The 24,070-nt window shown below is 43.3% G+C and overlaps 1 protein-coding gene across 1 annotated transcript in view; it reads left to right on the top strand.

Annotated features, from left to right (window-relative positions):
- The window catches only part of EGFL6 (EGF like domain multiple 6), a 439,195-nt gene that overhangs the window by 221,506 nt on the left and 193,619 nt on the right, over nt 1-24,070 (top strand). The window contains exons 4-6 of the mRNA XM_085622499.1: nt 7,664-7,783; nt 11,976-12,095; nt 14,956-15,090. Of these exons, the coding sequence (XP_085478625.1) occupies nt 7,664-7,783; nt 11,976-12,095; nt 14,956-15,090 (375 nt within the window). The remainder of the gene's footprint in view (nt 1-7,663; nt 7,784-11,975; nt 12,096-14,955; nt 15,091-24,070) is intronic.

Here is a 24,070-nt window from a genome sequence, read left to right as displayed (position 1 = left end):
AAATATTTGAGATTTGAACTATTTCAAATTCCTGGAATTAAGCTTTTATAACAATATTCATAAAACTCACTAAAGATACAGGGCTGAAGAGTTAAAGCCCTCGATTCACAAAGGTAAAGTTACACTAAAGGTCTAAGTTTAATGCAGAAGTCTAACGTTACTACTTTTTGGTATTCACAAAGGTACGTTACGAGTAGTATTTTTATGACTGCAGAGTTTCCGCACTCGAGCGAGATCTCTGCACTCGGGTGAAATCTGTGCACTCAAGTCATCGAGTCCCTCAGAGCGCCAAGTGTGGAGAGTCTACCCTGAGTACAGAGATTCCGCCCGAGTGCAGAAACTCTTCATTCATAAAAATACTACTTGTAACTTATCTTTGTGAATACCAAAAAGTAGTAAAGTTAGACTTTTGGTCTAAACTTAGAGCTTTGGTCTAATTTTATCTTTGTGAATCAGGCCCTCTGCCTTTAACTCTTCATACAGAACAATATCTCGTCTTGATTCTGATAGCAACATCTATGCTAAAAGGTTAGAGGAAAGATTACAAAATACTCTCCACACACTTATTCACCGAAACCAAAAAGGTTCTAGTAAGAGGCAAAATTTAAGGAAAAATAGAACAGAACTATTGCACTAAACAGATTGTGCTAATGCTACCTCCATCCCATTAGCAGACTTGCTAGCATGCTTTTTATGGTTACTTCGATGTACATCAGGAGTCATTACATCACAGGTAAGTTTCAGATTTTTAGTTAGTAGGTTTTTATAAATACACATATATATGTATAGATATATATATATGTTTTTTTTTAGATATATATGTGTGAGTGTGTGTGTATATATGTATATATTATCTACTGGCGGTCGCCAGTAGATAGTTATAGTTAGGATCGTGTTTCCATAGGAAATCCGCAACATTCTATTTGGAATAACTTTGGCGCCGATTGACGAATCCTCGCGAAATTTTCAAAATAGGTGGGGCGCTCCGCTCCGCTCCTTCCCTGGAAGTCTCGGGGGGATTCGTCCAGCGGGGGCTGAGACAAAGGGGGGGTCCCAAAACGCGTTTTCCCCATGCATTTTTCCATAGGACCTTTAGTCCAAGCTACAGCCCGAACGGCTGAACAGAATTACTTGAAATTTGGCAGAGAGGTAGTCCTCAGGTCAGGGATGTGCCTTTTGTAGGTCTGGTGTAAATCTGTTAAGTATTTCCTGAGAAAATAGCATTTAAAAGCATATATATATCTATAGGCGCGCTCCGTGCGCGTACGGTACAACGTACCGTATGCGCACGCAGCCGTGCGCGATTCTGATTGGTTGTTAGATCTTAGTAAACATTCGAATCGGTCGAAACCAGGAAGTGTCAGCCGCCATTTTGTCTCTCGCAGTCTGAGGGGGTGAAAAACAAAGGTGGAGAACGTGAAAAGGGGGCAGGGTGGACAGTTCCTGACCCACTAGCCTTTGTCAGGGGGTCCCAGAAGGACCCCCAAGGGCCAAATTTTTTTAAAAATCGCGGAGTGCGCGTAGCGTGCGCGTACGGTAGAAACGGAAAAATTCTGCGAACTGCGTAACGTGGGAGCGCGGTGCGCGAAGCGCACCGTGCGCGTACGGTACGCGCACGGTGAAAAACCTTAAAAAAATAAATAAATAAATAAATACATAACTTAGCATTTAAAGAAACGTAAAAATTCACTGCAAAAACCATAGGTTCCACACACGTTAAAGTTAGGAATTAGCATTTAAAAAACCTTGCAAATTCACTTAAAAAACCATAGGTTTCACACATGTTATAGTTAGCTGGACATTTCACTCGTGAAAAACCATTGAAATTCCCCCGTTATAGTTAGTGCAGGCAACTATAACTCACGCGACCGCAATCCTCTGCTGATGACGTCAGATATTACATCACTGATGACATATGTATCTTTCTGAAAAAAAAATATTTGTAATATATGTATAGCTAAAGAGTAATGGAAGAAGACATGGGTAAATAGGTGTCTAAATACAGTGATGTAATATCTGACGTCATCAGCAGAGGATTGCGGTTGCGTGAGTTATAGTTGCCTGCACTAACTATAACGGGGGAATTTCAATGGTTTTTCACGAGTGAAATGTCCATCTAACTATAACATGTGTGAAACCTATGGTTTTTTAAGTGAATATATATATATATATTACCAACTGGCAGTCGCCAGTAGGTAGTTATAATTAGCACCTAGTTTCCATAGTAAAAGGATTTTTTGTTTTGCTAATAACTTTGGTGCTGTTTTCAAAAACATTTCCCAATTACTTCAGCTGCTGTCTTGAACATTTCGGGATGATTTGTCTAGCAGGGGGCGAGCAAAATGGGGGTCCCAAAACACATTTTCCCCATTTAATTCTCAGAGGGTTTTTTAATACGACTACAGCCCGAACCACTGAACGGAATTGCACCAAATTTGGTAGAAAGCTAGATCTTAGTCCAGAGTAGTGACTTTTGGTACTTTGGTGCATCTGTTCAGTAGTTTTAGATATATTACCCAAAAACCCAAATTTGTATATTTAGCGGTGTGGATTCGCTGCAGATCCAACAGTCAAAATCAACCAGGGAGGCTGAGCGCCACCCCTCCCCATCATATTTCAGGCGGGTCCAGGTGAGGGGGTCCCTGGGCCTAAAATCACCCCGGGGAGGGGGGCCACGTGGCTCCCCCTTCCCTTTTGATAACATATATTTTAAGGCCAAACCCTGGGGGATAGTGTCCCCAGGGCTGAACCTGGGCTGGGGATGGTGGTTGTGCAGTAAATTATGGCCGGTCCTGGGGGATGGGTCCCCGGGGCTGAAATTGGCCCAGGGAGGAGGGCCACACAGCCCCCTTCCCTGTGAAAAACAGAGGGCAGAAAAACAAGCACAAAAAGACAAAACAGAGGGCAGAAAAATGAGCACAAAAGTCAAAACATATAGACAGAAAAATAAGCAGAAAAGGCAAAACAGAGGGCGGAAAAATGTGCAGAAAAGGTACAACAGTGGGCATAAAAATGTGCAGGAAAGGCAAAACCGAGAGCAGAAATACGAGCAGGAAAGGCAAAACAGAGGCAGAAAATTGAGCAGTAAAGGCAAAACAGAGGGAGAAAAACGAGCAAACTCATGCATCCACTCACAGACCCACACAGACACTCATGCACCCACTCACAGACTTACTCAGAGACTCATGCACCCACTCACAAACCCACTCACACACCCACTCACTGACTCACTCAGAGACTCTCACACCCACTTACAGACCCACTCAGATGCTTATGCACTCTCTCACAGACTGACTCACACACCTATGGAGGCACTCAAAAACCCACTCAGACACTCTGACACCCACTTACAGACCCATTCAGAAACTCATGCAGCCACTCACAGACCCCCTCAGATACTCTGACACCCACTCACAGACCCACTCACTCACTCACCCACTCAGACACTCACTCACAGACCCACTCAGACACTTATGCATCCACTCACACACCCAGTGAGACACTTATGCAGCCACTCCCAGACCCACTCAGACACTCCCACACCCATTGAAAGACCCACTTAGACACTCTCACACCCACTCACAGACTTATTGAGACACTCATGGACTCACTCACACACTCACTGTCTAAGGTTAATGGTTACAGTTAGGAAATATAATTAAAAAAACCTTAGAAATTCCCTTAAAAAAACAAAGGTTACAGTGACGTTATAGCTAGGTAATAACATTAAAAAACCTTAGACATGCACTAAAAAAAAGGTTATAGGGGTGTTATTGTTAGGAAATAGAATTTAAAGAATCCGTAGAAATTCACTGAAAAAAACAAAGGTTAAAGGGACGTTATAGTTAGGCTCAGACTTCACTCATGCATAACCAGTGAAATTCAGGAGTTATAGTTACCTGAGCTAACTACAACTTAGCACCCGCAATGCACTGCTTATAACCTCACATATTACATAATTACATCACTCATGACATGGTCAGTGACATCACTGATGACATTTCAAATGACATTACTGATTACATCATCCAGTGATTGTGAATGTTTCTGAAATGTTCATGAGTGTTAAACATATATACTAAGGTAGTAAAGTGCACAAGTACTAAGTTAAATACATGCAAATTGTGGCACACTGTTGGAGTACAAAAGCTAAACTAGCATTGGAGTTCACCATTAAGTTCTGCATTTGCTTACTTTTAATTGTCAGAAAACTATGGTCCATTTCTTATTCTATTTCACCTGGAATATGGGAACTGTCTCTATTTAGGCCATGGGTACTCGCAAACATTTTCCCAGGGGCCAAAATCTTTAGTCTGTGGCTTGGCCGAGGGCTGCACTGATGCCAACAGGGTGACGGTCGGGGCGAGGGGATAAGATGGGAGAAGGGGAACCAAACAATGTGCATCTAGTGGCTGAATTGCACAATGTAAAACCAGAAAACCTGCGATCAATGTCGGCTTTGCTACTTGGCCAAATTGTGTGATCCTAGGCAATTTATTTTAGTTCACTTTCCCTCCTTTTTCTTCATTATCACATATAAGAGTACTTAGAAATACATGACTTAAGGGTGTGTGCTGTACAAAACCTTCTCCTGTGTTTCATTCAATAAACTATTATATTGTTCATGTACAATATGCAAGCCAGCCCAACCCAAAGGATGGACATAACAATTGTCTTGCCTCTTAGTTCACTATTGGCATTGTTGTCTGGATAGGGAGGAGCATGAAGAGTTCTAAATTCACGTTTGAAAACTGTCACTTAAAAAAAAGTCCTCAATGCACTTAAAAGAAATACTCCTGAATGCACTGACATGAAATATTAAAGTGAAACAATTCATCCTGTTAGTGAAATACACTTTTTGAACTTTGAAGAGACTATCATATTTTTACACGTTTGCTGCAAGATGTCTTTGAAAATGAAGGTGTTCCTAAAGCTAAGGAGTTCAGGACACCCTAGTTGCTTCCTTTGTTTATCTTCAAATAACCATGAAATAAATGTTTGCCTGTTAATTTAGAATATTTTTCATGTTAGTGCTGAGTCGAGTAAACAGCAGCCCAGGGCTGCTGTTGACCTGGGGGGCCACACTTTGAGTATCACTGATTTAGGCCGCCCATCATAACTCATTAAACAGCACTATATGGTACAGAATGCTGCAGTTGATATGCTCTTTTGTCTTCAAGCTGGTGCAAAAAAAAATTTGCAAGCATATGCCAATAAAAAGAAATGATCCTGCCTAAATGTGACCATCATGTTTTGCTGATGCTGCAAAGCATCAGCAAAAGGCGTTTTATTTTCTTCCAATGCTGTGCAGCATCTGCAAAAGCATCAGCCAGTAGTCAAACAAAGTGGGACCTATTTGCTTTCCCAATGCCTGAGTTTAATCTTTACCATGTTGGAATCGGTCACCATTAGCTTCTGCATAACTTGTGTTATACTGTACATGCTAACTTCAAAGAATTAATATGTTTTACAAGATGGTTTTACCCCCACCCTATGGCGTAATATGGGTCACTGAAATTGCTGTTATCAGTGATGGAGATGTGTGAGTCAAATTCACACTGTGCTGCATTCATGTATCAAGCAATACACCTCTGACTCTAATGTTGTATCAAACTGTAACAGTAGAAAGTACATATTGACTCTAGAATTCGAAAAAATCAAATAGCAAATAAATGTACTGTGTTGCCTCCAAGCTATGATTACTACCATGCCACCACTACAGCCTGAATGTCCATAAAGCTTCTCTCATTTGTTAGACCCCTTCCTTTTCCCAACAAACTGATTCCTCTTTAACACGTTGACTGAGGTTGCCTCTCTTATTCTGATGACTTTTGTATTCCACCCCTGCTCTTTGACCACTGTTATTTGTCTAATTAGGTTAAATATAATATAGTTTTTGATACTGGTCTTGTATTTGACTGTGACAACGCAAAGACGGGAAATGGCCGTAACAATGTGGGCAGAGCCACGCGTGCGTTTCCCTGCAGGGTTAACCACGCTTGCCTGAAGGCAGATAGCGATCTAGTGTACAGGATGGGTGGGGAGAAGAAGAGGAAGCATCTGAGCCGAAAGCTCTGGATGCTGACAGGTAAGTGGGGCTAGGGCCAGGATTTGGGGGTCGTTTTTAGGTCTCGCCTGACTCAGCGCATGCGCTGGTCTGGCGAGACTTATTGAGAGGGCTCCAAAAAGTGCTACCAGGCCAGCCTAGAGCTACAGTGCATGTGCGCGGGTGCACGCAACGCGCTTTACCACGATTACTTTAACTTTCGCGTCCGCACGGCCGCTTTGCATGGCCAATAGGTCTCGCTTTTGGGACCTTATAAGTATTTAGTTATGCAACTGTTGCATGGCTAAACACTTATAAGGTCCCAAAGGTGAGACCTATTGGCTATGCCAATGCTTGTTGAGGTTGGGGGTCGCTTTTAGGGCTCAGGGCGTGGGGTCAGGGTACTTTTAGGAAGGGGGCAGGGTTTTAGGGCTCAGAGCAGGGGAGGGGGTTGCAGTTGTTTTAAGAGCTGGGTATGGGGGTGTTTTAGGAGTCGGGCGGTTATAGGGCTCCGAGCGGGGGGTCGGGTAGTTTTTTAATTGGGGGTAGGATTTTAGGCCTCAGGACAGTGGAAGGGGTTGGGGTCATTTTATGGACGACGCAGGGATTCGTTTTAGGGCTCAGGGCAGGGGGGCTGAGGTCAGGGTAGTTTATGGTAGGAGGCAGGGTTTTAGGCCTTAGGGTAGGGGCAGGGGAATGAGTAGTTTTTAAGAGCAGGGCAGGTTTTAGGCCTAATGGCGGGGGAGCGAGGTAGGGGGATATAATTTTAGGGCGGGGAGAGGGGTCGGGGTAGAGGCAATCTTAACCATGCACAACCTGTTACCACTCATGCGTTTAAAAAGACATTGCATGGTAAAGGCATGCGTGTTAAAGGAATGCGTGGTTAAAACGCATTTGTGTTTCAGGCTGCATGGTAGAGGCACGCATGGTTTAGCCATTCGTGCCTGTGTCATACAACCTGCAAAGAAGTCTAGAGACCCTGTGGCTTCGATAGTGCTATGTAGATGCTACATATAACTCAATAAATCAATATGCTGTGTAGGACAAAGATATGAATGTAGTCAACTCAGCACATATATTTTCCATTGTTTATTGGGATCCTCATGGCTAACCAACTGTAATATTCGGACAGCAGTCGCGGTCAGCAGGTCAAGCAAGTCAGCAGCCTTTTCGTGCCACCAGTAGGCGGTGCAAAATTATGAAAATACCTCTTAAGGACTGCTCAAAAAGAAAACGTAGATTTTGTCTCGAGTTCCTCAAATACTTGCACTGTTACTCAATATCAAGAAGGTCTCTTTATTCTGTTTGGAACACATTATCTCCATTCTCTCTCTGCCATCCCCGAAGACCATGTACAACAGGCTTGATTGTAAAACAAATCTGCATGCACCGCCTTGGTTTCTTTCTGTTTCTTTCCCTAGGGGGCATCGTTTGGGACTGTGTTTACAGGCCGAGGCAGAAGGTTCCTTACGTCACCTTCCTAGCACGTGCCTCCGAGCCAAAAGCAAGCCTGCTAACCCCTTTCCCAGATTACTCCCCTGCCAGGACCCTCTGTGTTGATGATTTGTTTTTGAGGAATAAACGAACTGCACACATGTTCCTCTGCTCTCCTTCCAGATGTGAATGAATGCGGCCTGAAGCCCCGCCCCTGCGAGCACAGGTGCATGAACACTCACGGCAGCTACAAGTGCTATTGCCTCAACGGTTACATGCTGATGCCCGACGGCTCGTGCGCAAGTAAGTCGTGTGGAGAGGTGGGAGTGTGGGCCACATTTAGAATAAGCACGTGTACGATGTAGTTTTATCATATGAGCTATAATGAGAAGTGAACAGCCAATATCATCATGGTGGATGCTGCGGCCAAAACAGGGAAGTCACAGCTAGGATAATTTATTTTTCTATGCCTCAGTGACTATGGGCCTCATGTAGGTAGCGTACCAGTTACCACTTCTTAAATACCGAGCCGTACCGACTCGGTATTTAAGAAGTGGTAACTCGTATGTAGGTAATGAGTCGGTAATTTTTACCGATTCGTTACTAGTCGGTGATTACCGAATCGGTATTTACCGATTCGGTAATGAGGCATACCTTCCCATTGATGGGAAGGTATGCCTCATTACCGAATCGGTAAATACCGATTCGGTAATGGGGGGAACACATACAAGGGTGGCAGGGTGTCACATTGACACCCTGTTGCACCCCTGTTTCGGCCATGTGTGCACATGTGGCACACATACATGCCCTAAGGGCATGTATGCATGCCACATTGCACACTGCTACGCGGGTAAAAATGCATGAATACATACATTAATTATTTACCACCAACTAAAAGTTGGTGGTAAATACCGACTCTAAAACACACCCACACACTCCCCCTACATCTCGATTTTGCTTTCGGAATTTACCGAATCGGTAAAATTACCGATTCGGAAAAGTTACCGATTCGGTAACATTACCGATTCGGTATTATTACCGATTCGGTAATTTTACCGATTCTGTAAATTCCGAAAGCAAAAATTGTCCCCCTACATACCATTAGCCAAAATACCGGTCGGTAACGGTAAAATTACCGAAAATCGGCCGTTACCGACCGGTATTTCGCTACCTACATGAGGCCCTATATGAGTAAAGTGATCCGGAAACACAATAGAGTTTGTGTTTCTATGGCCTGTTGTGTGTCCTACACACTGCAGGGGTGCAAAGGAAGCCATATAATGCAAGGGCGCATAGGGATGTTCCCTCGTTTTCGTCATTGGGAGTCCTCATTAAAATTAGGAAATACTTTTGCCCATTTTTTCTGTGACTTATTATAGTTGCAGGTGCTCTAGCTAAACGGTCCTCAAAGGACGCAGTAACAAAGGAAGGACACAGTGGCTGCTGCTGTGGCATTAATGTGATGGGGCAGCGCGGGGGGGACTAGTGCGGGGGTAGCACAGGGGACTATTGTGGGGGAGGCAGCGTAGGAAGAAGAATATAAAATATTACCTGCCATCTGCCGCATCAGTGCTCTTCTGCGCTTCTGCTCCTTGATTCCCCGCAGTCAACAAGATACCCTGCACCAATCCAGACCCTGCTCCCATGCTGGTATTACCAAGCACGAAAGCAGTGCCCGGATTGGTCTCAGTGCCCTGGTTCAGCGCACACGAAGGGAATAGACCCTGTGCCTATTCTCCACCCGGCTGTACAGCACCGCTTGGGTGGAGAGATCTAAGTGCGCATGCCGGCCAAACCAACACGCTCACTTGCAGCAGTGCCACCACTCCTCCTCCTTGCTGCAGTTGTCCATCAGGATGCCCCCGCCCCGCCCCTTCCTAGTCCCGGCTGAAGTGAGGAAAAATAACATGATAATAACCTGTGTTATTATTATTATTATTTTATTTTTCATGTGTTCACTGCTGCGACAACAGTGGGGCGCCACTCCTCCTCCTTAAAGGAGGAGCCGCCACTGAAAGGTCGGAGATGTGCCTGCAAAGACACCAACAGTTCAGCAGGAGCCACACCCACAGTTTCATTGCAACGGCACACTGCACCTTTTTAAAAAAAAATCTTTTTAGTGCCATTTCGAATTTTGGTCAATGTGTACATGTAATTGTCCCTTGTCATAACACTATGTTACCTTCACATAACAAGGAGTTGGCCGGTGCATTGTTGCCCCACAATTTGTGATCTCACATCGCACACCGCACCTTAGCCACAGAAGAGGACCCTATCGTCCCCTCGAGCCTTGGTGCAGGTTTGGATTGCTTCCACCTTTGTGGGGTGACTTCAGTGTCACCCGGAAGAGGCTGCCACTGTATAGAAACAGGAAACCATCTGCTTCATGTTCTGTGTTTCCATACAGTGTTGTCTGCAACAGAGTTTGCTCTTGCACAACAACAAGGACAATATTTGTACAAATCTGACACACATCCTTGATGTTCACCAGGCACTCTCTTTGACAATGCTCACCAGTGTAAATTGGGGCAGTGAACCCATTCGATATTACAAGCCAAGGTCCTCAAGTGTCCCAATTGATTTTCAATTGTATTTGGACACATGGGCCTGTATTCAGTGCCTAATTCAAGCTGGTGGTTGCCGGTGGGGGCCAATGACACTTATTTTTGGGGACTGGCACTTATTTTTCCTAATCAGACTTTTCCCAAGAGCAAGAGGGGGATTACACACAAAACGAAAAGACTGATGAAGAGAAAGACGGAAACCCCATTGCAAAAGGGGAAAGCAAGAGCCTGAAAGAGTGAAATAAAGGTACAGGGAGTGCTGGGTAGTAGATTAAAGAGGCATGAGGTGGTTTTCAGGCTATGCAGCCATGGCATTCCACATGCCAACTTTAATTGCACCAGCTGTGGGCTTCTGAACAGAGCTTTGGCACTGGCACACATTCGTTTATACATTAAGCACTGCCCCTGTGACACAGGGCTTACTGTTATTGTTTGCACAACAGAGCACCTTTAAGCAGGTGTGCCTGGTGCAAACACAGACAGTGTGCCCTAATTCAACGAATGAATTACCCTTAATGCAGTCGTGAACTCATCACTTCAATTTAAAGACTTTATTTGGGTGCATTTAAAAACAAAATCAAGCAATGCACAGCCTTTGTTTATGCGCATGCTGTAAAAGTAATTTACACTCATTCATTATTAAATGTAATGTTGCACCTGCAAATCAAAGTTAAATACTTTCACTATAGTGTGTTTATTTTTATTTTGCGTTTAATTCTAAGTGCATGTGATTTAATTGCAAAACATACTCTTTTGGGCGCAATAACAATTAAAAACGTTTCACCAGCAAAACAGAGTACAAACAAATGCAATGATTTGCCAGTGCAACATTACTTTTAATTCTAATTTACTTTCAACTTACTCGCTTAAGAAAAGGCTTTCCATCGGTTTCAGGTTTCAGACATGCACTCACCACATAAAGACTCTATGAAATACACAGAAGCGCGAGTTTATATTTACATCTCCCCTTCACATATATTATTTTATCACGCCTGTGCGCTTGATTTTCAGTTGTCAGATCCAGCAAATTAAAGGCTGATCATCGCATAGAAACAACAGTAACTATGTTATATTTACAAACATACATTTCCTTTTTATACCTTTTATGAATCTCTTCTACGTGATCGAAAAAGAAATATATAGTAGAAACAAACATACTCAGTAGGAACATATATATTGTTTCATGCATGCAAGGGTAACACCCTAACAAAATTAATTGCTTACGTTATGCCAACTAATGTAAATAACATTGTTATTACATTGTTGTTACATTATGCCATTTGTAAGCAGAGAACTGCTGTAGGGATGTCTCTTCTCTATGTCGATAGTGTCTGCTGCGCTGCTTTTAGTGCTCTGGCCCCCGGAGGGGCAAGGGCACATTACATGCTGCGCTGGTGATGCTGCAAGAAGGGCAGGCCTCACTTGGCACCAAGTGTGCATGATTGCACTGATGTGCCATTAGTATTGACAACGCATTGACAATGCCTATAGCTCTTGGATTGCCAAGACCAGTTGGCTTTGCCAATGCTTGTTTAATGTAGCTATTCTGATGAATCTTTCAAGTATGAATCTAAGGTGCCATTTACACGTTCACTAAGTCTGTTCTTTCTTTGTATGTTATTGTCTTTTACTTGAAGACTGTGGTTCCAAGCTTTACCGGATCCCCAAGATAACCTTCCCCAGGGGCTCAAAGTGTCAATTTATTCCACTCAGTTTATATTTGCTCACCTCTAGAAACTATCCTGGTGTCTCATAGCTTTGATAATTTAGGAAAAGGTTGGGAAGAACATGTCAGATACTGTGCCTGTAAATGCCTCAAACATGGTGGTGTTAGACCAGTTCAAATCACAAACATGTTGGTGTGGGACTCTGCTTCTGTAAGGGGCTGAGCAGTGTGGTGTTTAACCTCTGTGGTGTGTTACTAATTTCAGATTCCAGGTCCTGTGCCATGGCGAACTGTCAGTACGGATGCGAAGAGGTCAAGGGTGAGGTCAGATGCCTGTGCCCCTCCCCTGGTCTTCAGCTGGGACCGGATGGAAGAACATGTGTAGGTATGTGAAGCGTTCACTGCATGGAGTGTGCATGGAGCTCTGCTGTAAGGTCTGTTGGGTGACCTAGGATGAGAGACAGCCATCAAGCCAGATCGTCAGCTTAGACAGACTCATTTTTAAGCAGAAGTCTAATAGTTCAGAGCGATTTTATTATGGACAATGTTGAATTGTGTCGTCATCAAAGGGGGTATAAATATCATATTGGACTAAACCAATTCAACAGTAGGTGGCTTCACATGCTGAAATGAAAGTAGAATTAAATTACTGCTGTGAGCTATTACTAGCTCCGTATGATTTGCACACATTAAAATACAAAGCAGTTTATATTTAATTGTTTTTATTTTTACCATGATTTTGGCAAAATTCTCTTTTTTGGCTCATTTCAAAGGGCGGATACAGAATGCTCAATGCTTATTGCAGGGCGATCAATGTGGCTAGCCCAGTCTTATATAAATATGAGAAGTCTGCTTGAAATCCGCTCCAATACAAAAGGCATTGCGCAAATCAATATATTGCAACACACACTGAAATATGTTCGATTTGGCGGGATTTCCATTAAGCAGCTTTTGGTCTTTCTAGCAAAGGCGATTCGTTTTGGATCCAAGAAAATTAATCTAGCAAACCTGAGTTCTAATCTTCAAAATCGTGATTTAGATGTAAATGTTTACACGGATAATATATAAATTACCCTATTTCAGCTGAACAAAATTCATCAGTAAAATGCATATTAGTATCTCACTAATAGCTAAAGATGGTCCACTAAATATGAATAATTTCCAGGAATATAACACATTGAGGTAAAATTGACACTGTACATACGTGGTTAAAGGTGAATAAAAGTGATTATTTCATTCTTTAAAAAAAATACCCACTTTATCACACCATCACACATTTGTGCCTTCTACTATCCATGCGTATGCATTTTTGTATGTAAATGTATTTTTGTATATGAAGCAACATGAACGTTTGAGTGGGGAGCGGGCAGCAGACCTGCTACAAAGGAAGGCAGGCTAATGATCTGAAATGTTTTCTTGTGTATTATATTTGTCTCTGCTCCCTGGAATTTGTCACAGGCAACACATTCAGTTAGTTTCTCCGTAAATACACAACAGTTGGCAGATCTGTGTTTTTTTGCCCCCTACTCCACTTTTTTCCAAAAGAAAGATGTGGTGCCCTCTAAATGGGAATGGGATAGTGTTAGGTACAGGGCCTCATTCAGAGGAGGGTGGCAATTGAAAAACTGTCAAAAAGTGGAACTAACTGTTTAGGCTACAAGGCGTCAATGTCTATCAGGAAGAAATGTGTGTAAGGGTCATTCTCTCAATAGAACAACATGTATAAAGCACCATTAGAAAATGAAGCTAGGTTAACACGAGAACTTAAATGGAAGCTAAATGCAAGCTACATAACACTGTCTGCCCCCTGGTATTAGCCTGCTAAGGTTAATTAAAAACACAAACCCAATAACAGTGTCGTACAACCGTGTTAGTCACAAAAATAATAAAAATATCTATTTTTTTGACTAACACGGTTGTATGATACTGATATTGGAGTTGTGTTAGTTAGCATGGCCTTAGCAGGCCTTACTAAAAGCAATATAGGTCAGTTTAGAGGTTTTTCTTATAATAACATTGGCAATGTCATCTTGTTATCAATTTTTATTTTGTGGCAAACAAACCTGGCTGTCCTATTGGCTTTGGCGGAGGTACTCAGACTCATCGTATCAAGCACCTCAAACAAGTAATTGCACTTTATGTGATCAAACCCTTTCGCGGTGTCGCGATAGAGAAGGATAACTGGGTAATTCTCTCACTCTGCTATATGAATGCAAGTGAATGCTAGTCAAATGTTATCGCCAGAAATTCTGTGCTTGTTACATTCCAGTTGGTAGGGTGAATTCAGATAAGACTTCTTCTAACCTAGCTACTAAGATATTTGTAAAAAGTTTAGCATGACACCTTCTGAAACTTTCAATGAACAAACACACAGTTGAATTTTCCCAGTTCCATTCCCCAATCGCCTACCAACGTAAGGGATTAAAATCCAAACATTTGCAAAACCTATAAAAAAAAAATTTAATAGCTAAAATGTGACTGGCCTGTTTATTGACCAGTGTTTTGACTGGACGCATGCTTAAAGGGAGTATATACTGTTCAGAAATGTTCGTACTGCTGCCAGACCAATGATTTTACTGAAAGAGGGCAAATGGGCATGAACAACAGTGGGTTATTACAGAATGCACCGTGATTTACCTCCCAATTTCACATTTGGACATGAAAAATAGGGTACAACAGGCAGCTACGGGTTACCACACGTGTTAGATCATCTTACAAGCCGTCTTACAGGAAAAAATATAGGCAGACGTTTTCTGGTGGCAGTGGCCCATTTCTAAATGAGGCAATATTACTGTATTCTAGATGTAAAAACGGTTTCCACAGGTAAAAATTGTACAGCTAAATACCCAAAGAGCCCGAATGGTAATCTGTACTAAAATCAGGTCTCTACACATATCTACCATGTGCACCAGCCTTATATAAACGCTTAAACTCAGTGAATCAGGTTTAACGTTTTTTTAAATAGTTTCTCAAAATAAATCCCAGAATCCACTAGCGACGAGAAAAAGATCGAACACAGGCTAAAAAATGTAAATAATATGTACGCTGTCGAAGCCTGTTTTTATATCAACACACCTAATAAAACATGCACCAGTTGCATAGTAGATTGTTATTTGAGGGTTTGGATCATATGTTGCTGTTTCTTTATGATTGTTCAGAGAGCAGGACGTTCCTTGAACAAAATTCAAAGGATTACCATGTAGCGTGCAATTTTAAAAATTAGACATATGTCTTTTCTTGTACAGATATTGATGAGTGTTCTGGCAGTAAAGCCCTCTGCCCCTTCAACCGGAGATGTGTGAATACATTTGGAAGTTTCTACTGCAAGTGCCAGATTGGTTTTGAGCTAAAATATGTCAACGGAAGATACGACTGTTTAGGTAAGAATGACGCTGCATTGTTATGCTACCCCGAGCGATTGCCAGTGGTTAGACTATTTGCAAGCTTTCCTCTCATCACTTTTTGTGTGTTTGATGTTCTAAGTAGTAAAGGGTGTGCCCAGAATGGGTCCAGTGCTCATTGTGCCACTGGAACCAAGCTAAACCCGACTGAAGAGGCCACCTAGACCCACATCGGTTTAGGGTTGCTTGTGTTCTGAGTCACGGTGGGCCTGGTGTGGTTGCTCGGACTGGACTGTTCCTGTTAGACCAGGATCATGGCTGATTTACATATGGCTGGGTCTAACCTGAGGTGACTTATTGAGCGAAAGTATGATGGTTTGCAATGCTACCCCGAGCGATTACCATTCCTCTCATCGCCTTTTGTATGTATGTTGGCAGCAGGGATGCATCTAGTGAGTGGAAAAAAAGGTAGCAAATTCGATTGGCTGATGCATGGGATTAGATATGATAAACAGGTGCAAATACAGTTTGCTTTACATCATGTACAGGAATTGGCCACTGGTGTTAGACATGCACAGAAGTCTAATGTTAGACCTAGCATCTTTTGGTATAGTTTCTTCTATCTTTTTATTTCTGACTCCTGTATCCGGCCCGCATTCCCCCACGGTTGGACTAAACTTGTGGATTTGTCCTGGTCAAGCGTTTCCTAAAAAAGAGAACTTTACTTAATATTGATACTTCATAACTTGATTTGTGTATATTGGATATTTGTCATTTTGGTCTTGTTTACTCAAACAAATATTGGCTATTTTTCTGAACTGATGTGAAGTACTTTTGTGGTGTTTTCACTGGGTTACTGGGTGTGTGTGTATAAATACTTAACACATTGCCTCTCACGATAAGCCTGACTGCTCCTGCAAAGCTACCAAGGGGGTGAGCATGGGTCATTCTTAGCGTGTACCTTACTTACCCTGACTAGAGCGAGGGTCCTTTCTTAGATAGGGTGCAAACCACTGCCAACTAGAGACCCCGTTTCTAACATCTAAGAACACAATGGGACATTTTCTTGATTTGACCAAGCGTGCTAAACATTTTAAGACTTTGTTTTTGTTGATGCCAGTTATACAGTAATTAACAAGTTAGAAACGTTTGTGAATAGAGTCTAATGTAAGACTCTGGATAAACTGTATGTCTCAGGGTCATGGTATATGGAGCAGGCTGAAAGACTCGGAAAATAAAAATATTTTCCAAAATTCAGTGAAAGAACCACTGGATTATAAATATAACTGAATGGAAAAACTTGTGAAGAGTCACACCTATGATTCCTCGTACCACTAATTTAAGACATGGGGACACATTTCAAAACACTCTTTGGTACAAACGATTATATCTGCTAGGTGGGTAACAGAGCTGTGTTTAATGTAAATAACCTTTACCACTGTATCATGGAAGTGGCTTTGAGGCACTGAAATTGTGTAAAACAATTGTCTGCGCATACTTAAGCAGATGGATTACAGCTGATATACAAGAACATCATAAAGCAACAACGCCACGCCACCAAAAAAGGCAACAGTAGTACAAGACAACACAATTTTCCAGCACAATACTATTTTGCCAACACAAGAATACAACAATGCAGTTGTGTTTTTGTTTTGTTGTGGTGTGTTTTGCTGTGTTGAGTTAAAGTATATTCTTGTGTTATCTTCTACTGTGTTAGCTTATTGTGATATTTTGTTTTGCATTAGGTTCTGGTGCATTGTTTTTGTGTTGTTGTGTTGTTTTGTTTTTTCATTGTGTTGTGGAGATGTATTTTGTTGGGGTTGTTTTGCTGTATTCTGTTGTTGGTTTCTTATATTTTCATGCAGTTGTATTATGGTTGCGTTATTGTGGGCTGGATTACTTTTATTGTTGTTGTTTTCGTGTTGTCTTGTAGTGTGGGTGTAAAAACGGTGACAAACAAGCATTAGCAAATGCAAAAATGTTGGAGGCCTGCATCAAAAATAAGATTCCCTTTTGGGTAGACATAAGTGAGGGTGGGGAGGGCCACAGGGCAGGAAGTGGACTTGCCCCCCCATGAGGCTACCAGCATGATTCCAAAAAGGGAAGCTTTACCACCGGGACAGAAATTTGTTCATCTTCTACAGTTTGCAGCTAATCAGATACCAAGCCAGCTCGATGGCCAGGAATTGATTGTGGTTACAAACCAATAATACATGCCTTTCCAAATCGCAATATGAGGGAGACGCACCATCACAACTACTCCTATTTGTAACTTGGAATGGGTTGCAAAAGCTCTTTTATGAGTCAGAAAAGTGTTATCACATTCAACCCTTTTGGTGCCAATGGCCAATGGCCAACACACGCTCTACTTCCCTGGTGTGGGGAACGGCCATTAACTAGGTAGGGCCCCCTAAAATCCTTTTATTTTTTAAACCCTGGGGGAGACGCGGAATTGCTACTGTGTCTCTCCCAATCCTAGTCATGGCGTGCTGACGTCACAGTTTTGCACTCACCTTCCTATAGTACCGCTGGAAAAAAAATATTTTTGGGTCTCATAAAGTACACTTTGCCAAAGTAGTACACGACATTGAAGGGAACAACTTAGTGTGAGGAAGTCTTCTTTTTGAAAGAACAGACCGCCTTTACTCAGAGAGAAGTTAGGCAGCAGCTTCAGTGAGGTGATACATTGCATGATGATGTGCGCTGTAGTGGGTGAAAGAAAAATGTGATTGACACAACAACAGACCTAGGGAAGTAGAATGCTGGCTCAAAGCTCCTATTAAAAAGTATATTATATATACAATTTCAGTAAAATCAAAAGGTCGTGGCTAACGCCAGATCTAAGAATGTTTCCTATTTGGGAGAGCAAATCCAGTTCTGCTGGTCCTTTCATGGCCTCCATCCCTGCTTTTGCAGCCAATCACAGGGGGGGCTGCAAATTGCAACCTGCATATTTAATATTCATTAGGGTGATTGCTTTGTGGCCCATGCAAAAGGACAGTTTGTGATGTGGCCTATTAGTACATAGGTTGCATGACAAATTGCATATCCCTGGTTTGCCAATGGGACTAGTACATCAGGCTCCCATGTGAATTACCCTCACCCCCAGTGAATTGTTGAAGATGCATAATTCTATGACAAAATAAGCTGTCCTTAAAAAACATCTGTTCAACCAGCACACATGCTAATCATCAGAGCAGTGTACCTTAATTCTTTCTTTGTTTATGCGATCTGTGCTCTTCCCCATTTCCAGAAATGAGGTTGTTTCTCAAACCTACATATTTGCTCTTATACCTCTGGTTTAACTGTCTTCAAGAACCACTCACGTACTCTTCTGGCTCCTCTTAAATTAAAGCCCTTAAGCACACAGACGTGTTACCTATTTATTTAAAGAACACAGTTGTTCATAAATGACAACACATCTCACTGTATCCATTATCTGTGTTCCGGAACCCTTAAATGGGGTGCAAATTTTATGTCTTATAGTACCTGAATGTTTATGCTCAACACACGCTCCGATTAGCAGAGACCTCTCATGCTATTGACAGCATAAACATAAATTGCTCCACTTCTAGTCACTGAAAACTCCAATTATGTTCACATGCTCCGCACCCATGGTGACTAAATGCTGTGTCTGGTCCTTACAGTGAAACCTGATACCGCGGACACAGCGCAGCACCTCCCTGGCAACTTGGGCACCTGTCAGCAGCTTTCACATCCTTCTGGCCGTTTGTTTCCCCCGCCGCCTCCTGCCACCTGAGGCCGCAGTAGGGTGGAACTACAGGCCCCAGCATTCTCCTCCGCCCCGCCCACTTCCGCCGGACAACGCGCCCGGAGGCGCTACATAGAACGAGGCTCCCTCGGTGGAGCGGGGGGTCCTTACAGTAAAACCTGATACCGCGGACACAGCGCAGCACCTACCTGGCAACTTGGGCACCTGTCAGCAGCTTTCACATCTTTCTGGCCGTTTGTTTCCCCCGCCGCCACCTGCCACCTGAGGCCGCAGTAGGGTGGAACTACAGGCCCCAGCATTCTCCTCCGCCCCGCCCACTTCCGCCGGACAACGCGCCCGGAGGCGCTACATAGAACGAGGCTCCCTCGGTGGAGCGGGGGGTCCTTACAGTGAAACCTGATACCGCGGACACAGCGCAGCACCTACCTGGCAACTTGGGCACCTGTCAGCAGCTTTCACATCCTTCTGGCCGTTTGTTTCCCCCGCCGCCTCCTGCCACCTGAGGCCGCAGTAGGGTGGAACTACAGGCCCCAGCATTCTCCTCCGCCCCGCCCACTTCCGCCGGACAACGCGCCCGGAGGCGCTACATAGAACGAGGCTCCCTCCGCATCGCGGGACGCGCGCGGGCGGCGCCGGGCGGAGCCCGGGCAGAGGGCGGGCCGTCTGTGGCCGTCCGGGGCCGGAAGAGGCCGGGCCGGGCCACGGATCCTGTCCAAGGTTACTGGGTTCGGGACTTGTAAGTAAGCCACCCTATTGATCAGTGGTGTTGTTGTGGTTCATATAGTTCGTAGTAGGGTATGCTGATTGTATGATAGTTCTGGACACCAGGTGAAGACCCTGTCATTTTACCTATTTGTAAGTTTTAACAGTGGCCCGCCTTGATGTCGAAGCCCAGGTCCACCAAATTACCTCCCACAAGTGATAACAGGACTATGGACAATTATCTTGTGAAAGTGGTAAATAAGATTAACAAAGACAGGAGACTCTCTCTTGGCAGACTGAGCCCAGAAACGTCACCAACAAGGTCTACCACTCCTAACATTAGACCTCCTGTTCTAGAAAGTAGCAGCTATAACATTAACACCGCAGATGTCAATATAGATATAACAAACGATTTGGCAAACGTTGAAAGTATGGAAGAGCATGTAACATTAAATGACTCAATTTCCTCCCAGTGTCTCGCATCTTGTTCAAAGGACATTCCATCTCCATCTCCCACGCACAGAAGGGTGCGTGCTTGTAGGAAGGCTCCAGTAAAGAGGGTGGTAATCCGAAAGCCCAAAAAACAAGGCACAGTACAACCAAGTAGGGGGGTTCCATCAGAGTCACTAAACGATACCCCAGAGGCCACTCACAAAGCTGAGGGGAGTACTCTCCACCCGGCCCTTATAGACCTCTTGGCTTCTATTTTAGAGTCTAAACTAGAGTCACTGCTTAGCCCTTTGTTGGCGACGTTAGATCTAGTCTCTTTAGAGGTAAACAGACTGAAAGGTCTCTTGGATTCCCACCTGACCCGGCCCCCTTCTCTGATAACCCCTCAACCCGACTTGTCTGGCCCCTTGGGCCATAGCTCATTGGAATCCATCTCTCACCCCATTGTTAACACCTGCGAGGGAGGTCCTGGGGGCTCTGGGGGTAGTAGTCAGACATGTCGGCCTGTAAATGCCTTGCCACCCACTTTATCATCACATCCACTAGTGGCCATCCCATCAGTTTCAGTACCTACCTCACAACAACCACGTTTAGTACAAAAATGCCCTCAGAATACCCAGATGAACTTAGTCGAGGGTGAAGCTCCGAGGTTCACTAAATACAGGAGAAACAATGCTGTCAACCTCCCACCACAGTGTGTTCCTTACACAGTGGTATTAATCAATGTTCCAGAGGTTGACTCCTGTATGTCGAATTCTAGGCAGGAAACCCACGTTGCTTTAAAAAATAAATCACTTGCCTGGCTGAATAAAAATTGTGGTTTTCCGCTGGCTTTTTCAAACGATATAATATCCACTCGTAGAGTAGGCTGGATTGGGACTGGAAGGGAAACCTCAAGAGGGGACTGTATCATAATCAACTTCAAATACCCACAACATGTGGCTACCGTCCTCTTAAGAGTCGCCTCTTTACCGAACCAGGATAACTCAGTTGCTGTTAGACCTCTTGGATATTTTTATAGTCATCTGATCAGCACTCAGCAGCGACGGCCCCAATTGCCCGAGCATCACGGAAATGACACTACTAGGGGAGGGCTTGGCCGTCCTATTAACATGTCACTGAGAGTTCCTATGCATTCAAATGAAGGGGATTTTTATGGCCATCAGCCAGCTAACAGCCAGTGGGATCACACTTTTCCCCTCTCTAATCGTTACTCCGCTTTCTCCTCAATGGAGGAAAATGATTGACTCCCTGATGCAACCAGGAAGCCACCCGAGTCATTAGCTCCATTTCTTAAAATTGCCACCTGGAATATTGCTGGCATAAAGAACAAAATGGGGAACCCGGAATGGCTATCGTCACTTAAAGCCTTTGATATTATTGCGCTCCAAGAGACATGGGATCTGATGAATAGCTTTTCTTTGGACGGTTATAGCTGCTTCTGCATTCCAGCTATCAGTAGCGTGGCTGGACGACCCAAGGGGGGCCTGTTAACTTTATTTAAACTAGACATAAAAGGGATACTTACTCAACGTTTATCTGGCTCTGAAAATTGTCTGATCGTTGAACTTGCTGCGCAAGACAAGGCTAAGATTCTCTTTGTTAATTTTTATAATTCTAATGCCAATGATTGCACCAGTCACAATTTAGATGTACTGGACAAATTTTTGTCAGCCTATAGTACTAATGTCCATACTTATGAATTAATATTATTAGGGGATTTTAACATACATCCATGCCCTTTATCATGTACTAGTCAGGATGCTGATGTCCCCCCCTTCTCCTCCCTAGTGCATTTAGAGCATACCAGGCGTGGTGAACTTCTAGAAATTTTTCTAGCTAGATGGAACTTATATGAATCAGCCTGTGGGGATGGAAATAACAGAACCCCTTCATTTAAAGGAAACGACAAGGGTACCATCATAGACTATATATTTTTGACTTCTTGTTTGTTGTGTAATGTTATTAAATATTATACGGAGGTATCAGTTTTAGTGACCATAATCCTGTTCTTCTAGAGTTATTGTTTGCCAACATATTCTCCCTTAAAGCAGCTAAAGGAAGAGGGGGAGCAAACCTTGTGGCAAAAGATCAAAATCGCAGGTTGAAATGGGCAAAAATAGTTCCTGAAAGTTTTTTAAAGGAAGTGTTGCATAGGACCGAGGACGAAGTTGCAATTTGTTTATCTAATAGAATTGAATGCAATATGGTCATAGCAGCCTTTGATAACATTTGCATAGAAATTGACCGTAGTCTCCAGAAAAAACCTAGCCCGATGGTGTCCGGGGGAAAAAGATGGTTTGACAAGAAATGTTCTAATGCCCATGGGGACTTATTAAAAGCCCTGAAGGCTACACCCAAAATTCGTGTGGACATAGTGAGTGCAAGGTCTATATATAAGAAAACTATTCTAGAGAGAAAGAGGGTTCTAAAGGACAACGCTTTAGCGCAGCTATTGGACCCAGTAACATTAAAAAATAGTGGCCTTTTTTGGAACACTATAAATCAGCCACTTTTTTCGGAGGACACACACACCCCTCTTGAGGCTAACATCCCCGATGAGGGTTGGATTAAACACTTTAGTGAGATCTACACAGATCCCATTGGCACTGACATTATTGTTGCCCCTTTAGTAGTGGAAGGAGGGGTTCTGAGTCCCGACAAGCAAATTGTTACTTTTGCACCGGTAGAAGTGGAACGGGCAATTGATTTGTCCCCGAAGAATAAAGCCCCAGGCCCTGATGGGGTTCCAGGGGACGTTTTTAAACATGCACCCAAATTTTGGTCTAAAATCCTATGTAACTTTTTTAATGTTCTTATCACCGATAAAATTCCGGATTCATGGAAAAAATCGATCATCATACCAGTCTTTAAAAAGGGTAACAGGCAAGATCCATCCTGTTACAGACCGATATCTTTAATCGACTCATCGGTGAAGGTATTGGGTAGGGTTATCCTTTCTAGGCTCAATGATTGGATAACTAAGAAAGGGATACTATCCAATGTCCAGTACGGTTTTAGACCCAAAAGGAGTACAATCGATCAAAGTCTTAACTTACACCTATTGGTCGAAAAATATACGAGGGCCAGAGAGGGGCTCATGTACCTGGGGTTCATGGACCTCTCGTCGGCCTTCGATCTTGTTAATCGCTCCAAATTGTGGAATACCCTGCTTAACATAGGGCTGGACAGGGCTTTAGTTTGTCTTCTAGCTGACCTCCACTCTAACCTAACAGCCGCGGTCAGAGTAACCTCGGAAGGGCGTTGCACAAACCACTTTAAGTCAGAAAGAGGGGTGAGGCAGGGTTGCATCCTGGCACCCCTCCTATTCACAATCTATATAAATGCCTTGGAACCCTCCCTCAAAGCGGCAACTCTTGATAATCCATGTATAGGTGAACTTGGTATTCCAGTTTTCCTATACGCGGATGATGCCGTTTTGCTCTCTCGTACTGGTGTGGGCCTCCAAAGGCTATTGAATGCCTTTGAGGCGTTTATGAGTTCCCTGGATCTAAAGATCAACGTTAAAAAATCTCAAATCATGATCATGGGCAGGGGTACGAACAATAGGCCAACAAAGACATTCTCCTGTGGGAAACAAGAGCTTTGTAGAGTAGCCACCTTTCCATACTTAGGGATAACGTTTGACGAGAAAGGCACCTGGGCGCCGAATATAAAAAATAGAAATATTGCTCTTGCCAGATCTTCTTCCGCCCTCTAGAGCTTTATAAAAAAATTAGGAGCAAGACCGATAGTCACTCTGTTAAAAATTTATGAAGCCAAAAGTTTAGCTGTCGCAACATATGGCAGTGCCATTTGGGGTTATTGTTCGACGAAAAGCATTCAGATCACTGAAAATAAATTTTTAAGATCAGTCCTTTCCGTCCCCCAGTCAACTCCCACTTACATCGTACACTCCGAACTTGGCATGGGTCATATCAATGACCATATTAAAATGGCCCCTGTTCTGGCCTGGTTGAGGATCTGGCTGAACCAGGAAATTCCGCTCAACCACACCATCTTAAAAGATTGCATGCAGTTAGATAGAGCGTGCAAAATACCGTGGCTAGCCTATATCAAAAACAGTCTCTCCAAGATAGGGAGACCAGACCTCTACTTATCCCCGTCTACAAT

The sequence above is a fragment of the Triturus cristatus genome, chromosome 8, assembly GCF_964204655.1.
Source record: "Triturus cristatus chromosome 8, aTriCri1.1, whole genome shotgun sequence".
Lineage (NCBI taxonomy): Eukaryota > Metazoa > Chordata > Amphibia > Caudata > Salamandridae > Triturus > Triturus cristatus.
This window is presented reverse-complemented; position numbering and strand designations above follow the sequence as displayed.